This window comes from Protopterus annectens, chromosome 3.part0 (genome assembly GCF_019279795.1).
Source record: "Protopterus annectens isolate FY-2018-M chromosome 3.part0, PAN1.0, whole genome shotgun sequence".
Taxonomy (NCBI): Eukaryota; Metazoa; Chordata; order Ceratodontiformes; family Protopteridae; genus Protopterus; species Protopterus annectens.
The window spans coordinates 184,846,629-184,864,263 of record NC_056731.1 but is presented as its reverse complement, the minus strand read 5'-3'; the positions used below and the strand labels follow the sequence as shown (position 1 = coordinate 184,864,263).

General features: G+C 45.5%; 1 protein-coding gene across 6 annotated transcripts in view; it reads right to left on the bottom strand.

The window, feature by feature from the left end:
• Nucleotides 1–17,635, bottom strand: part of ZMYND11 (zinc finger MYND-type containing 11) — a 1,778,022-nt gene that overhangs the window by 654,322 nt on the left and 1,106,065 nt on the right. For all 6 annotated transcript variants that reach the window (XM_044064681.1, XM_044064682.1, XM_044064678.1 and 3 more), the window contains one exon: nt 16,856–16,945. In XM_044064681.1, coding sequence (XP_043920616.1) covers nt 16,856–16,945 — 90 coding nt within the window. The remainder of the gene's footprint in view (nt 1–16,855; nt 16,946–17,635) is intronic.

The following is a 17,635-nucleotide window of genomic DNA, read 5'->3' as shown; positions in this document are numbered from 1 at the left end:
TTGTAAGTTTTAAATTTGTGCAAGGGTTTTTTTAAAGCGTAATTGTCTATGATCATCCAGTAGGTGCAATTTATATTCTCCCTTATTCTGAAAGTTCGGAAAGAAGACAGGCAGATTGATAACCTGATTAATGTTTGATTCTGAGGCCACTTTTGGCAAAAAGGAAGGATTAGTGCACAAAGATGCCCTGTCTTTATGGAAGATCATGTCAGGAGGCTTAATTGATAAGTTCTGAAGCTCCGACACTCTTTTAGCTGATGTAATAGCAATCAGGAAGGCTGTCTTCCAAGATAGGAACTGCAGATCCACTGAAGCAGAGGGCTCAAAGGGGGAAGAAACCAAGGCTTGAAGAGCAAAGTAAGGTCCCAAGGAGGCGTGTGATCCTTGATTGGTGGCCTAAGAAGAAAGGTACCCTTCAGAAAAGCTTTACAGAGCTTAGAAAGGCTAGAAAAGCTGAATTATCCCCTATGTGGAAGTTAGAAATAGCCGAACTTGAACCATAGAGAAGCTGGCACCCTGATGAAAAATAGCTGCCAGAAACTCTAAGATAACAGGAACCGGAGCTGTGAAGGGATCAAAACCATGTTGAGATGCCCAAACAGAGAAACGTTTCCACTTACTCGAACAAATCTTCCTCATGGAAGATTTATGAGCCGCTACCAAAATCTTCTTAACTGGAGAAGAGAGCCCAGGAGTCCTATCATGGGAACTGGAGCAGTCAAGTGGTGAGCTTCAGACTGGCCAGATCTGGATGAGGAATCCCTGAGGGATGTGAAATCAGATCCAGAACTGGATCCAATGTCAAGGGAGGACACACTACATGAGGCCACACAGAAGGGAACCATACTTGGCGAGGCCAGAAGGGGGCAATGAGGATGACAGAGCTCCACAACCGTTGAGCTTTCTGAATGAGCTTTGGAATCAGGTAAAGTGGAGGACAAGCATAAAGAAGACTGGAGGGCCAAGCATGAAGCAGAGCGTCTCCGGAGAACACCCCTGAAGGGTGGTTCAGAGGAAAGAACTTGCTGCACTTCACATTGGATGGGGAGGCAAAGAGATCGCAACAAGGCCGACCTCAGTTTAGAAAGATCTGTTGCACTTCTAAAGGATTCAGAGACCACTCGTAAGGCATCAGGATAAACCCACTGAGCCTGTCCACTAGAATGCTGGACCTCCCCAGAATGTGCATTGCCACCAGAAAACAACCAGTGGAGATCACCCACTCCCACAATCTCATGGCTTCGCGGCAAACAGGATAAGACCTGGTCCCCCCCCCATCTGTTGATGCACCAGACCACCGACATATTGTCTGTCTGGATGGCAATCATCTCAAGGGGAAGATGACCATGAAGAGCTTGCAACGCCAAAAGCACAGCCCTCATCTCCAGGATGTTGATATGCAACTAGGTCTCCAGGGAAGATCACGTGCCTTGAACTCTCCTTCCCAAGCAATGCTCCCCCACCAGAGTAGGGAGGCATCCGTAATCACTATGGTCAGAGGAGAGGGAAGAATAAATGGGCGACTGCAAAGAGGTCCAGGGATTGAATCCACCAGAGAAGAGAATCCCTACATGCTCGCTATAAATGAGCATGTCGCAATGGTAGACCTAGAAATGACCATTGGACCGGCAGAGTCCATTGGAGCTCCCTGTTGTGTAACCGAGCTGTGGGTACAATGGTGATCATGGCTGCCATGGACCTCAATGTCCTTAAGACATATTCTGCTGGGGGAGACAGAACTTGAAGAATGTGCAAGACACTCTGTTTGAGGGACTGAAGTCTGTCTGGTGTCAGGAAAACTTTGGTCTGAATGGTATCTAACAGGGCTCCAATGAAATCCAAATCTTGAACTGGTTCTAACAGGGATTTGTTGAAATTTATGGTGCTGCCCAACTGGTGGGAGGTATGGAAAAGGAAATCCATGGCTTGGCAGAGTCAATGCCTGCAGGGAGAAGAAAGGAGCCAATTGTCCAGGTAGGGGAAGACCTGGAAACTCTTCAGCCTTAAGTGAGTTGCTACCACGACCATCACTTTAGTGAGCACCCTGAGGGCTGTGGTGAGACCAAGTGATTGGTCCCCAGCCAGAAGAGGAGAAGACTCAGAGAGTCTGTCCATTTTGATAGGACAGTACGCATCTTGAAGGTCTATTGAGCACATCCAGAGGATGGACTGGAGTGTACCATCTGGAATTTTGTTTTGGCAAAGGAAAGGCTCAGGATAGAGAGATCCAGAATTGGTCACAAGTCCCCAGTCTTCTTTGGCACTAAACAGAACCTGGAATAAATGCCTAATCCTGACTGGTCTGGGGGGACTGGCTGAATGACTCCTTTTTCGAGCAGCTTGGAAATTTCTAGTGCTGCATCCTCCCTTTGTGAGGGTGGGACATCTGGGAGGTGCTTGAAAGGGGGAGGTGTTTGAGAGATGGGGATTGAATATCCTCTGTATGTGATTTGCAACACCAAACGAGCTTCTGTTACAGACTCCCAGGGCTGTGAGGTGGAACGCGAGATGACCCGTGACTGCCTCCAGAGACAAGCAGCCGGGCAACCCTTCAGGGCTGCTGCGTGGGCTTGTCCAGGAAAGAATCAAGAGACCTGTGGTCCCTCGGACCTCCTCTGCCACGAGGGTGGCATCTGTCACAAATTCCTCTCTGCCTCTGGGGGAAGATGAGTCCTGAGCACCCTGGGAATAACCCTGAGACTTGAACCACATTTTCTTCACCCCATGTTGAATCCTGGAAACGGATTGTTGAGGAGTTCAGAAGCTGACAATGTCTTCCCGTCCTTCTCGATCTGGACCAAAGTGTCACGTAAATCTTTCCAAACAGAGTGGAACCATCTTAAGCAGCATCCATAAAAGATGCCTTAATGGGCTCAGAAACATTACAAAATCAGAGCCAGGTGTGACACCTAATGGCAACACCTGCTCTGTCTGCTCTACCGGCACCCACAGTCGCATGAGATAGGAGCTGCATAGAGGTACTGGAGATGGAGGTGAGGGTGGTCATCTGGGAGGAAAATATCTTCTTTTCCTCTGCCAACATGGACCCTGGGGCAGAAAGTACAGTTGTGTAGCTACCATAAATGTAGATGTTCGAGTGTATTCACTGTTGCAGTCATTACACTTGGGTTATCCTGCTGGCAGGCTACCCACATTCGGCCTGAATTCCAAAGTCTTGGTCCGACGTCGGTTGCTGTCGCCTCCTCCCTGACATCAGTGCGCCAGGGGTATATAAGATGCAGCCGACGCTATTTTCTTCAGTTTTTCTTGCCCCAGATGTCAGGTGCCCCCAAGAAGGTAGGCAATACATATTGCTTATAAAACATACAGTAAAATAAAAACAATACCTTCATCTACAAGCAAATACACCACATAGGTTGTATAGGATAGAGAAGTATAGATAAGTCTCAGAAAAGAAAGCGGGATGGAGGGTGGATAACCCGGACTGCAACAGTGAATACACTCGAATATCTACATTTATGGTAGGTACACAACTGTACTATGCTCATCGTGTTTCACTGTTGCAGTCATTACACTTGGGTTGGATCCCAAACCTGAGGTAGGGCGGCTGGGTCTAAATAGGATTAGGAGTGGCTATGAAGTCCTGCAAAACTGCAGTGGCAAAGCCTGCTCTGGATTTAGAGTAAAGACGTAAGTGATAATGCTTGGTAAAAGTGTACACTGAACTCCAAGCTGAAGCCTCCAAAATTTCCTTGGTTGGTACTCCTCTGAGAAAGGCTGCTGAAGTGGCTGCTGCCCTAGTAGAATGTGACCTAATATTCTTAGGCACTGACTTGCCATGTTGTGCATAGCAGAAATGAATACAGTGTCCTATCGTTTTTGAAATAGTCTGCTTTGAGATAGCCTTTCCTTGTGATCCTGCAGCATATGCTACAAACAGTTGCTCAGTTTTTCTTTTGTCTTGTCCAAGTAGAAGCGTAGCTGTCTGTGTATGTCCAAAGAGTGCAGAAGTCTCTCCCCTTTATTCTGGGGATTTGGATAAAATCTTGGCAAATGAATGGTTTGGTTAAGAGCCACACTGGATACTACCTTTGGCATAAATGTTGGGTTTGTCCTTAGAGAAACCCTGTCCGGATGAAAAATGATAAAAGGCTCCACTGCCATTAATGCCTAACTCTGAGACTCTTCTTGCTGAAGTTATTGCTAGGAGCACAGCAGTTTTCCATGATAAGAATTTTATATCAGCTGTATTGGCTAGCTCAAAAGGAGACAGTGTGAGCTTTTCTAAGAAAAAGTTGAGGTCCCATGTAGGTATCGGTGCTCTCCTAGTGGGTCTTATGTTTTTTGCCCCTCTGAGGTACTGTCTTAGCAGTGGATGAGAGAAAATACGAGGTTCCGTATTGTAATGAGCTGAAATGGCAGTGGCATGGATCTTAATTGATGAGAAGGATAGGCCTTTGTCCAGCATCTCAGTTAGGTATTGTAAAATGTGAGGAATATTTGGAACAAGTGGCTCAAGTCCTTGTGCCTGGTTCCAAGCACAGAATCTCTTCCATTTTTCTGCATAAGATTTCCTGGTGCTGGGCCTCCTGGCTTCCAAAATGATATCCATAACAGCTTTAGAGAGAGGTGTGTTCTGAGTGGTTATATTATCTGCCATGCAGCCAGATTTAAGGTTCTGAGTTGGCTGTGCAAGATTTGATTGTTTTGTTGAGTCAGAAGATGAGGAATTTGAGGTAAAGTCCAGACTGGGCCTTGAGACAAGCTCTGTAGGATTGGGTACCAGTGCTGGCGTGGCCAGTCTGGGGCAATCAGAATCATTTTTGGCTTCTCTTGTCTGACGTTTAGGAGCACCTTGGGAAGGAGAGGCAGTGGTGGAAAGGCATAAACTGTTAGGGTTTTCCAACTGAATGATAGAGCATTCACTTTCCATGCTTGTGAGTGATAAGTCCGTGTGCAGAATCTCTGTAGTTGGCAGTTGTGAGGGGAGGCAAAAAGATCTATGTCTGGGCATCCCCATTTCCTTGTTATCATGCTGAAGACCTGTGGATTTAGTTTCCACTCATGAGGGTCCATGAGGTTTCTGCTTAGTTCGTCTGCCAGAGTATTTTTCTTTCCTGGCAGGAAATGTGCCTGCAGACGTATTTGATAGGTCAGTGCTGTGTTCCACAAAGTCATGGCTTGCCTGCAGAGGGTGTAGGAATATGTGCCCCCTTGCTTGTTTATGTACCACATAACTGTAGTATTGTCCGTCTTTAGTAATAGTTGTCCTGGATGTAGTAGATCCTTGAAGGCTGTCAGGGCATTCTGTACAGCTAGCATCTCTTTTTGATTGATGTGAAGATGCATTTGGTCCGCGGGCCATGTGCCCTGAATACATTTTCCTGCCATGTGTGCCCCCCCAGGCATAATCCGATTTATTTGTTGTTACTGTCTGCCTGGCTGTGGGTAAAGTGAAAGGCTGTCCCTTGTTGTGGTGACAGGCCAGTGCCCACCATCAAAACTCCTGTTGCAGGCAGGGAATAAGAGTTGTTATTACTTCCAGGCTGTGGCAATGTTGAGTCCAAACACTTTTTAGATACCATTGTAGCTTCCTCATATGCAGTCTTGCATATGGAATTAGCAGGATGCAGAATGCCATGAATCCCAAAGCCTGCAGAATTTTTCTTGCAGGTATCTGGGTCTTTGTTGCCATCATTTGAAAGTAATGAGTCAATTGCCTTTGCTTGTCTGGCGTGAGATAAGCCACCTGGGCAGTTGTATTTAAGCTTGCACCCAGGAATATTACCTCTTGAGAGGGCACTAGTTTTGATTTCTTTTCATTTACTGTGTACCCTAGGCAAATTAGTAATGTTTTTACAAACGCCAGATACTTTAGTAGAATGTCCTTGCTCTCTGCTTGAATAAGGCAGTCGTCCAAGTAGGGATATATTTGAATTCCTTTTTGTCTGCAAAATGCAATTACTGGTGCCAGGCATTTTGTGAAGACCCTGGGCGCAGTAGATAAGCCAAAGGGCAGTGCAGAGAATTGGTAATGCATTGAGCGAGCTATGAATCTGAGGTATCTTCTGCAAGATTGTCTGATTGGGACATGCAGGTATGCCTCTGAGGTCAAAAGTAACTAGCCAAGCCTTCTGGCCCAGCATGGGTACAAGTTGCTGCAGTGTCAACATTTTGAATTTTGGAACATCCAGGAAAGTATTTTTAGAACTGACAGGTCCAGTATTGGTCTCCAGGCTTTGTCCTTTCTGGGCACCAAGAAAAGTCTTGAGTAAAATCCTTGCCCCTGTTCTTGCTGTGGTACTTTTTGAATAGCTCTCATGTCCATGAGAGCAGAAATTTGTTTTTGTGCCTCTGCCCATTGATTTTGTGGCAGGTCTGGCATACCTTTTGACCTTGGTAGAGTGTGAAAGAGGAACCTGTAACCCTGAGAAACAATATTCAGTACCCATTTGTCCTGGGTGATCATGCACCAATTTTGTGAGAAAAGTGCTAGTTTTCCCCCTAAGGGTGCTGCCAAAAGGTAAGTGCTTGGCATTTGTAGAGGAAAGTCATTGGGACTGTTTCCTATAAGGTTGTGATTTGTCTTCTCCACCTTTGGGGGCTGAAGCACCTCATTGTTTAGGTCTGTAGGAGCCTTGGGGCCGAGATCTGCCTCTTGGGCATCTGTATCTGCCTCTTTGTGGCCTGTCTGGCACTGGAAAGGACCAATTTTTAGAAGGCCAGTTCCTGCTAAATCTAGGTGGCTGAACCTGTAAGAAATCCTTTAATGCCTGCATTGATTTTGCTTTATCCTCCATTTTCTTTAACACCTCTTCTGCCTTATCACCAAACAAAGTATCATGTTGAAATGGAGCATCCAATAATTTTGCTTTAACATGATCAGGTAAACTTTGTTCTTTTAACCAAGCATGCCTTCAAATGACAGAACCTGTTACTGCGGCTCTGCAAGAAGCCTCTAATGAATCAAAACCACATTGCAGAGTATGCATTCTCACTTGTTCAGTTGCATGCAATAAATCCTGCATTTCCTTATTGTCAGGACATTCTGAGCTTGTAAGCATTTTCTGTTTTAGCAAAGACATTAGGTATTGTTGATATTTAAGCATGCAAAACTGGCAGTTTAAAGCCCTTACAGATAAAGTAGCAAAAGTGTAAACATCATCTACCCAGTGCTCTAGAATCCCTATCAGAGGGAACAGGGTTCTTTGCAGTGGAAGCCTCGACTCCTTTGGGACCCTGTGAAATTGTTTCTGCATCAGCAGTGGGGTTCTTATAAAGAAATTTATGAGAGTCTGGGACCTTGTAGTACCTATCTGGCTTGACTGGTGGAGGGGGTAAAGAATCAGGAGACAAACTGGATTCAGAAAAAACATCATCAACAATATCTAGTAAAGGGGGGATAGCAAGGGGCCTGTGTTGAGGCAGTAAAAGAAAGTCTCTGAGCCTTTTCTTGGATTCTGAATAATCCTGGCTCTCCCAATGGAAATGCTCCCTCATGGTGTGCAAGGTTTCCCCAAAAGAGTAATCCTCAGGAGGAGAGGCTGAAGGGATAGATTCTTCAGCATTAGAGTCCTCATAGGGAGGAAGAGAATATCCCTGTTCTGAAGAGGAATCAGAGGAAATAGAAACCTGGTCAGAGGAGTCATAGTCAGTGTCTTGCCTAGGCCTTTTATCAGGAGGGGGATGGGAACTCCTGATCTAAGTAATTAGGTCCTCGGCCATTTTAAGCATCTGTTTCTTTGGCATGGATGACTGTCCAGGAGAATGCTGTACTTGTTTCTTTGTCTTTAATGGTGGTTTAGACTTAGCCTTGGCTGCTGTAGTGGACTTGATAGTAAGCTGCGTAGGTCTGAAAACACCCTCAGAAGCCGATGCCTGCTCACCGGCTCCAGACCCATCTGAGGAAATAGTTTCCGTAGGTCCAATAACTTGAGTTTCCAAGATGCCTAGTTGTCTCCATGTGGGAGTTGGAAGCGGCCTGTGGCTCTGAGGTAGCGGGTGTCAGGGGCTGTGAAAGCGCCTCACTGAGAACCAGCGACTGGCCTAGAAGAGGTTTCGTCGTCAGTTTTGGACCTTGGATGCCTGTCCTTTTCTTTGTCTTTGCGTTTTTTTATGAATTCCGGTCATCGGTTGGTCCGATGGCATTATGTAGTTAAACCTTCGGCCAAAGTAATGTAAAGCAAAATCAAACCGACGCTTAATAGTGCGTTGGTTGAATCTAGCACAAAACCGACAACTAGCAACGTCATGGTCAGGGCCTAGGCAAGGAATACAGTAAGAGTGAAAATCCTTTTGAGGTATTTGCTTCCCACAAGAAATACAGTTGTTAACTTTTACTGACATCGGTCTGGAGCAAGAAACATTTTCCCCAACAGGGTACTTAGCTTTATTGAAGACTTCTGTTCTGAAATTCAACTTAGAAAATCTCAGGAGTTGGCCGACCGGCACTTGCGAACTGCTTTCGCTTTGGGCACCACGCGGCAAGAAAGACTAAAGAAAATGGCATCGGCTGCATCTTATATACCCCTGGCACACTGACGTCAGGGAAGAGGCGACAGCAACCGACGCCGGACCAGGACTTTGGAATTCAGGCTGACTGCGGGTAGCTTGCCAGCATGATAACCCAAGTGTAATGACTGCAACAGTGAAACACGATGAACATCCAGCGACCTCCTTAACCAGGTCATGCTGGAGCATTATGACGTGTGCCATACAGTTTAGCACACGTATGGAGAATGTGGCTGAAGCGTAAACCCGCTTCCCAAAATGGTCCATAGTCCTAGACTTTCGGTCCGGATGATGGACCATGGAGCTCTCCTATGCTAGCTACTTCTTAGTGGCTGCTGCCACCACCAAGACATCAACAGGGGATCCCTTACACTTATGAAGTTTATCAGAAGGGGCACTAAAGACCTTGTCAGGGCATTTGGGGATGGGCTCCACCATGTCGGGCTCTTTCCACGCCCAAGATGTAATAAGATCCAGCAGGGGATCCACTGGAGGGGACACCCAGAATGTAAAGAGTCCTGCACCAAATGCCTCCATGAACACCGACTCGTCAGGGCTGGGTTTTTGGGAAGACCACCAACGGATGATGATGAAGGATCTCCATGATGTCGCCAAATGAGACATCCTGGGGTGAGAGGAAAGTCTCCCATTCTTCCACGTTGGTGGCCTCTGTGAGAGCCTCAGGAGGGGAGTCGAAGTGTCTCCTTTTACATGTGCATTTTCGAGGAACCTCCTCAGGGGGAGACACTGGGGAGGACTCAAAAACATCCAGCTGTTCCCATGCAGAAACTCCCTGGGGTGGAGAGGCGGCAGGCTGGGCAGGATGGCAGAATCTGGACAAGAGACAGAGGGGAGCCAGGACAGACTCAGAGGATGAGATCTTCAAGGGTCTCAATGGGATCGAGAAAAACCCTGTCTACCACATCAAAGGCAGAAGGAGAATGAACCCCTGGAAAGTACAGTTGTGTACACTTACCATAAATGTAGATGTTCGAGTGTATTCACTGTTGCAGTCATTACATTTGGGTAATCTGCTGGCAGGTTGCCGTCAGTTGGCCTAAATAACAAAGTCTTGGGTCCTGCATCGGTTGCTGTCTCCCCTTCCATGACATCAGGTCATCAGGGGTATAAAACATGCAGCCGACGCCATTTTATTCAGTTTTTCTTGCCCCAGATGTTAGGTGCCCCCCCAAATAGGGAGCAAAAAAAAAATATATATATATATATATATATATATATATATATATATATATATATATATATCTATATATATATCTATATCTATATATATATATATATATATATATATCTATATCTATATATCTATATATATCTATATATCTATATATATATATATATATATATATATATATAAATAAACAGTAATATATGTAAATGCTCTTATAGCAACATAAACTTTACCTTCATCTAAAAGCAAACACACCACAAAGGCTTTAGAATATAGTGAAGGAAAGAGAAGTTGTAGAAAAAGGGGGATGGCGGGTGGGTAACCCGGACTGCAACAGTGAATACACTCGAACATCTACATTTATGGTAAGTGTACACAACTGTACTATGTTCTTCGTGTTTCACTGTTGCAGTCATTACATTTGGATAGAATCCCAAAGCTATGGATGGGAGGATGGAACTAAATAGCATTAGGAGCGGCTATAGGGCCCTGCAGAACTGCAGTGGCAAAGCCTGCCCTGGACTTAGAGAAGAGAGGCAAATTATAATGCTTTGTAAAAGTATGAACAGAGCTCCAAGTAGCAGCTTCTAGAATGTCTTTGGTTGGAACTCTTCTGAGAAAGGCTGCTGAGGTAGAGGCAGCCCTGGTGGAATGTGACCTGATTCCCTTGAGCACTGGTTTACCAAGATGCAAGTAGCAGAAACAAATGCAGTGGCTTATCCACTTTGAAAAAGTCTGCTTTGATATAGCCTTCCCCTCTGATCCTGCAGCAAATGCCACCAGTAGTTGCTCAGACTTTCTTAGAGATTTGGTCCTGTTTAAGTAGAATCTTAGTTGTCTGTATACATCCAATGAATGCAGAATCTGCTCCCCCTTGTTTTGTGGATTTGGGTAAAATGTTGGCAGGTGAATAGTTTGGTTAAGAGCCACACTGGATACCACCTTAGGATTGGTCCTAAGGGACACCCTGTCCGGGTAAAATGTAATAAAAGGCTTCACAGCCATGAGGGCCTGTAGTTCTGAAACCCTTCTTGCTGAAGTGATTGCCAAAAGGAAAGCAGTTTTCCATGATAAAAGTAGCTGCTGATTCAAAAGGAGGCAGGGTGAGTTTTTCCAGCACAAAATTGAGGTCCCATGCAGGAGTTGGTGATCTTCTGGGAGGCCATAAATTTTTGGCCCTTCTAAGATACTATTTTAACAGAGGATGAGAAAAGATGGGAGACTCTGTGTTGTAATGAGCCGAGATGGCAGAGGCATGGATTTTTATTGAAGAGAAAGATAGGCCCTTGTCAAGCATCTCAGTCAAGTATTGTAAAATCTGAGGAATATTTGGTTGTGCAGATTCTGTTCCTTGTGCTTGGTTCCAAGCACAGAATCTCTTCCATTTATCAGCATAAGATTTTCTAGTACTAGGCCTTCTGGCTTACAAAATGACATCCATCACAGATTTACTGAGAGGTGTTGTTTGAATAATTACATGATCAGCCATGCTGCCAGGTTCAGAGTTTGGAGCTGGGTGTGCAGAATGTGACTGCTCTGCTGAGACAGTAGATGAGGTATTTGAGGCAAACACCAAGGATGGAGTTGAGGCATATTCCTTAGAACTGGGTACCAGTGCTGGCGAGGCCAGTCCAGGGCAATTAGGATCATTTTTGGTTTTTCCTGTCTGACTTTTGGCAAGAAAGTACAGTTTTGTACCTACCATAAATGTAGATGCTCGAGTGCTAATACAGCTGCAGTCATAACAGATGGGGTTCTCCTGCAGTCAGGCGGGGGCACCTGACATCTGGGGCAAGAAAAACTGAAGAAAATGGCGTTGGCTGGTTATTTTATACCCCTGGCGCTCTGACGTCAGGGAAGAAGTGACGACGACTGACGCCGGACCTAGACTTTGGAATTCGGCCGACCGAGGACCCGCCTGACGGCAGGAGAACCCCATCTGTTATGACTGCAGCTGTATGCACGATGAACATCTTGGGGAGAAGAGGCAGAGGAGGAAAGGCGTAGACTGATAGGTTTTTCCAACTCAAGGATAGGGCATCCACTTTCCATGGTTGTCTGTGATAAGTCCTTGTGCAGAATTAGTCCTATGTCTGGGTTCCCCCATTTCTGTGTTATTATGCTGAAGACTTGTGGATCCAGTTTCCACTCATGAGGGTCCATAAGATTTCTGCTTAGGTCGTCTGGCAGAGTATTTTGTTTTCCTGGCAGGAATTGAGCTTGAAGATGTACTTGGTAAGTCAAAGCTGTGTCCCACAATGCCATGGCTAGTCTGCAAAGGGGGTAGAAATGTGTACCCCCCTGCTTGTTTATGTACCACATAACTGTGGTGTTGTCCGTCTTTATCAGTAGTTGTCCTGGATGATGTAAGTCCTTAAAGGCTGTCAGGGCATTCTGAACAGCTAGCATCTCTTTCTGGTTGATATGCAGAAGCAATTTTTTTGGCTCCATATACCCTGAATGCATCTCCCTGTCAGTTGGGCCCCCCATGCATAGTCTGATGCGCCTGTAGTTAGGGTTTGGGTGGCAGGGGGTAGAGTGAAAGACCATCCCTTGGTCTGATGACATGTCTCTGCCCACCAAAGAAACTCCTGTTGTAGATGGGGAATGAGAGGAATCATTGTTTCCAGACTGTGACAATGCTGACTCCATAAACTTTTTAGATACCATTGAAGTTTTCTCATATGCAGTCTTGCATATGGAATAATTAGAATGCAGGATGCCATGAACACCAAAGCCTGCAGAATTTGTCTTGCAGATAACTGGGGTTTTGTTGCCATCTGTTTGAAGTATACAGTCAGTTGCCTTTGTTTGTCTGGTGTAAGGTAAGCCATCTGGGCAGTTGTATTCAAGCTTACACCCAGGAATGTAGTTTTCTGAGAGGGTACCAGTTGTGATTTCTTTTCGTTTAATGTGTACCCTGGGCATGTTAGAAGTCTTTTTACAAACGCCAGACATTGAAGAAGAATGTCCTTGTTTTCTGCTTGAATGAGACAGTCATCCAAGTAAGGATACATTTGTATGCATCTTTGTCTGCAAAATGCAATTACTGGTGCCAGGCACTTTGTAAAGACCCTGGGCGCAGTAGATAAGCCAAAGGGCAGTGCAGAGCATTGGTAATGCATAAAACCTGCCTTGAAGCGGTGGTATCTTCTGCACGATTCCCTTATTGGGATATGCAGGTATGCCTCTTTTAAGTCTAGAGTCACTAACCAAGCGTTCTTGCCCAGCATGGGCAGTAGCTGTTGTAAAGTCAGCATTTTGAATTTTGGGATGTCCAAGAATGTGTTCAAAATCGATAAGTCCACATTTCTACCCCCTTTGCAGACTAGCCAGGCATTGTCTTTACTGGATACCAGGAACAGTCTTGAATAAAACCCTTGTCCTTTTTCCTGTTCTGGTACTGGGTGAATAGCCCCCATATCCATGAGGGACATAACTTGTTTCTGAGCCACTGCCCATTGATTTTGTGGCAGATCTGGCCAACCGTTTGGAATTGGCAAAGTACGGAAATGAAATCTGTACCCCTGGGATACTATGTTTAATACCCACTTGTCCTGGGTAATTAACTGCCAATTTTGAGCATGAAGTGCTAATTTTCCCCCCAAGGGGGCTGCCAAAAGATAAGTGCTTGTTGATGGTAGAAGGAAGTCATTGAGACTGCTTAATGTAAGGTTGTGCTTTGTTTCCTCCAGATTTGGAGGTAGAGGCACCCCATTACTTTGACCTGTAAGAACCCTGTGATTGGTATCTAGAGCCTTTTGAGTGCCTGGATTTGCCTTGTGAGGCTCTGCTGGACACAGGAAAGGACCAATTTTTAGTAGGCCAGTGCCTACTGAATCTAGGTGGCTGCACTTGTAAGAAATCTTTTACAGTTTGCATAGATTTAGCTTTGTCTTCCATTTTCTTTAAAACCTCTTCTGCTTTATTACCAAACAAAGTATCATGCTGTAAAGGTGCATCCAACAATTTAGCCTTAACATGATCAGGCAGATTTTGCTCCTTGAGACAGGCATGCCTTCTAATCACAGACCCAGTAACTGCGGCCCTGCAAGAGGCCTCCAAGGAATCAAAACCACATTGCAAAGTATGCTTTCCAACCTGTTCTGTTGCATGCAATAATTCCTGCAATTCTTTATTTTCCACACAATCAGAAATCAACATCATTTTCTGTTTCAATAAGCCCATAACATGCTGTTGATATTTAAGCATATGAAACTGGCAATTTAAGGCCCTAATTGCCAAGGTTGCAGACGTATAAACCTTCTTTTCCCATCTATCCAGCGCCCTAGAATCTCTATCAGAGGGAGTAGGATTTTTGGCTGTAGAGGCCTTTACACCTTTGGGACCCTGTGAGATAGTTTCAGGATCAGCAGCAGGATTTTTGAATAAAAATTTGTGGGAGTCAGGAACCCTGTAATACCTGTCTGGCTTACTAGGAGACGGAGGTAGGGAATCAGGAGCCATGCTTGATTCCGAAAACACATCATCAACAATGTCTAATACAGGAGGTATAGCCAAAGGCCTATGCTGAGGAGGAAGAAGAAAATCCCTAAGCCTCTTTTTTGATTCAGAGAAATCCTGACTCTCCCAATGAAAATGTTCCCTTAAAGTATGCAAGGTTTCGCCAAAAGAATAATCTTCAGGAGGAGATGCAGATGGGATGGATTCTTCTGCATCTGAATCCTCATACGGTGGTATAGAAAACTCCTGATCAGAAGAGGAATCGGAAGAAATAGAAACCTAATCTGAAGATTCATAATCAGTGTCTTGCGTAGGCCTCTTAGTGGGGGGGGGGGGGGGGTTGAGAACCCCTGATCAAGGTAATTAAGCCCTCAGCCATTTTGATCATCTGTTTTTTAGGCATAGGGGCCTGAGCATGTGGCTCATGCGTCGGTTTTTTAGACTTAGAAGTTGTTTTTGAAGCTGGCATCGGTTTTATATAGAAATGTTTAGGCCTGAAAACACCCTCAGAAGCCAGTGCCTGCTCAGCGGCTCCGGACCCATCCGAGGGAGAGACATCCGCGGGTACAATACTCTGAGAATCCCGCGGCATACAGGACTCTGCATGGGTCTCGGTAGAGTTCTGCGACTCAAATGTAGCAGGTATCAGGGGCTGCGAAAGCGCCACACTGAGTACCGGCAAACCGGCGGCTGGCTTAGGAGAAGATTCGTCATCGGTTTTGGACCTCGACAGTCAGTCTCTGTCTTTTTCTTTGCGTTTTTTGTGAACTCCGGTAGTCGGATTGCTATCCGACGACATTTCAGGGTAATTACATCTGGATTCAAAATATTTTGAAGCAAAAATATACCAATGCTTAATAGTGCGTTGGTTAAATCTAGCACAAAACTGACAGCAAGGCACGTTATGATCTGGGCCTAGGCAAGGAATACAGTACAAATGAAAATCCTTATGAGGCATTTGCTTCCCACAAGTAATGCAATTAACTTTTACTGATATCGGTAAGGAGCAAGAAAAAGTTTCCCCAACAGGGTACTTAGCTTTAATTGAAGACTTCGGTTCTGAAACTCGAATACGAAAATTTCAGGAGTCAGACGACCGGCACTTGCGAACTGCTTCTGCTTCGGGCACCACGTGGCAAGAAAGACTGAATAAAATGGTGTCGGCTGCATGTTTTATACCCCTGACGACCTGACGTCATGGAAGAGGAGACAGCAACCGACGCAGGACCCAAGACTTTGTTATTTAGGCCGATTGAGGGCAACCTGCCAACAGATTACCCAAACGTAATGACTGCAACAGTGAAACACAAAGAACATTTGGGGCTACGATCAGGTCCGTAATCCTCTAGATCAATGGGGGAGCCGGAGCCGAACCTCCAGGAGCTGTGACTCTGATTGGAAGGCCACCTCCTCGGATCCGGCTTCAAGCTCATCGGAGATGACCCACTAAAGACAATGGTTGGTGTTGAGGTACCATGTACTGTTGGAGCCAACCCCTCGATGCCAAGGGTCCTCGGACCCAAGGGCTCGGAAATTGAGGGTCAGATCAGAGGGGTTATTGGGATGAAGGCAGACTGCATGCCCCCAGCCTGGGAGGGAGCAGGCAAGACTCTCTTCTGTATCTGCGTGTGGATGAACCTCTGCATTTTCCTGTCCACCTCGGCTTCGGAAAGGCTGCAGGTGGACCTAGCAGCAGAGGTCACAGACACCGACCGGGACAAACAGTGTGGTGAAGCTGGCACCGATGAACAGCTCAGAGACACCTCCAACTCCAGGAAGAAGCAAGGGGAATGAAACCGGAGGAAACTCGAGCCGAGACCTGGGTGAGATTTTACCTGTGGCTCGCCCGAGGAGGAGTGGTCGGGTGACTGCTTCCATAGTCTATCCTGGTGTTTGCGGTTCTCTCCATCCACAGTCCTCTTGGCGGGAGGTTGAGTCCCAGAGGCCGGGGTGGAGGGGGGACATAAGTGGCAGAAAATGAAGCTTGGGCCTCTGCAGTAGGAGGTGGGCCTCTGCAGTAGGAGGTGGAAGAAGGCCCTTAAGTATAAGTTTATTCCTCCTGTCGATCAATGTGTGGGGATTGAACCCCATGCAGATTGAACAGGAGGAATCGAAGTGCTGGACCCCTAAGCACATAGTTTGGCCATCCCCAGGGGAAAGCTCTCACAGACACACACACACACACACACACACACACACACACACACACACACACACACACACACACACGCACGTGTGCCAAAAGACAGCTAGAGGGAAGCAGAAAAAGAAAGGTTTTTTTGGCGATAAACTGAAGCCTGAGCACGAAAAGGGTAGAGGGAAGAAAAAAAAAAGGGAGATAAGGTAAAGTTAGGAAATCTAACTCAATTACCCAAAAAACAGCCTGGAGCAGCAGAACACAATGCTTGCTATTAGCACGGCAGACAAGATCTGAAAGGAGGAAGGAGACAGGGGAATTATGGGTAGGAGAGGAGCTTGGATCCCGGATCTGATGCTGGAGAAATATGGCTGAATTGACTCCGTCTCACATCTGTCTCACAAAGGTTGAAGACCAAATGAAGACAACTTCAGATCTATTTTTTTAATTTTTTGTTCAATTCACGTGTACCACCAGTGCTGGAATACTTTAAGTGCACACAGGCACAAGACAACAACAACACATGTAAACATACAGTGTGTTTTTTTTTTTTAAATGCACCAGCATTATTTAACTGTTACATCTTTACTTACTTCTTGTATGAGAGGAATGTCTAATGCAGAATGTACAAGTCGCCTGTACATGGGATGCTTCTGGTCTTTACCTTTTTTGAGTTCTGAAGCCTAAAACCAAAAGATGAAAAATGCATAAAATCTGAATGTCATACCTCAAAGACATGCTCTGTCCCACCAAATCATCCTGCAGTAAAACATGAGGTGCATGTTTATCATGCCAAACTGCCAAAGAAATTTAAAAAAATTAACAGTACAGAAAATACCTCAGAGCCCATGTATTACCCTCCCCTGCATATACACAAGAAACATTATGGTATTCTCCCCAAAATTCTCACAAAAAAGAACAAGAATGACAAACTATAGCTGTCTGAAGAATTCATTCAGACATGTATCATTTTTCAAGATTCTAAATCATCTTCCATGGCCTGCTTAATTCAACTGAGGGCTTCAAGAAACCAGAGCAAGAGCCCACCCTTGTACTCAGTTTAACACAGATAAACTAATCCTGGATAAAATGCAAGACTCTCTCTCTTGCATGTACATGCACACCTACTGGCAATTTGGAGGCTCTCCAGTATACCTATGGCATGTCTTTGGGATGTGGAAGGAAACCAGACAAGCCAGTAGAAAAGTACTAGTGTAGTGTAGTGCAGTCTACTTACCATACCTGCATATGCATGAGTGTGGTCACTGCCTCGGTTACTACTTCATGGAACTCTACCACAGGTGGTGGTCCAGACAAGCTACACTTTCACAGTGAAGCACCTTTCATTCCAGGCCAGCCCACATTACCTTCAA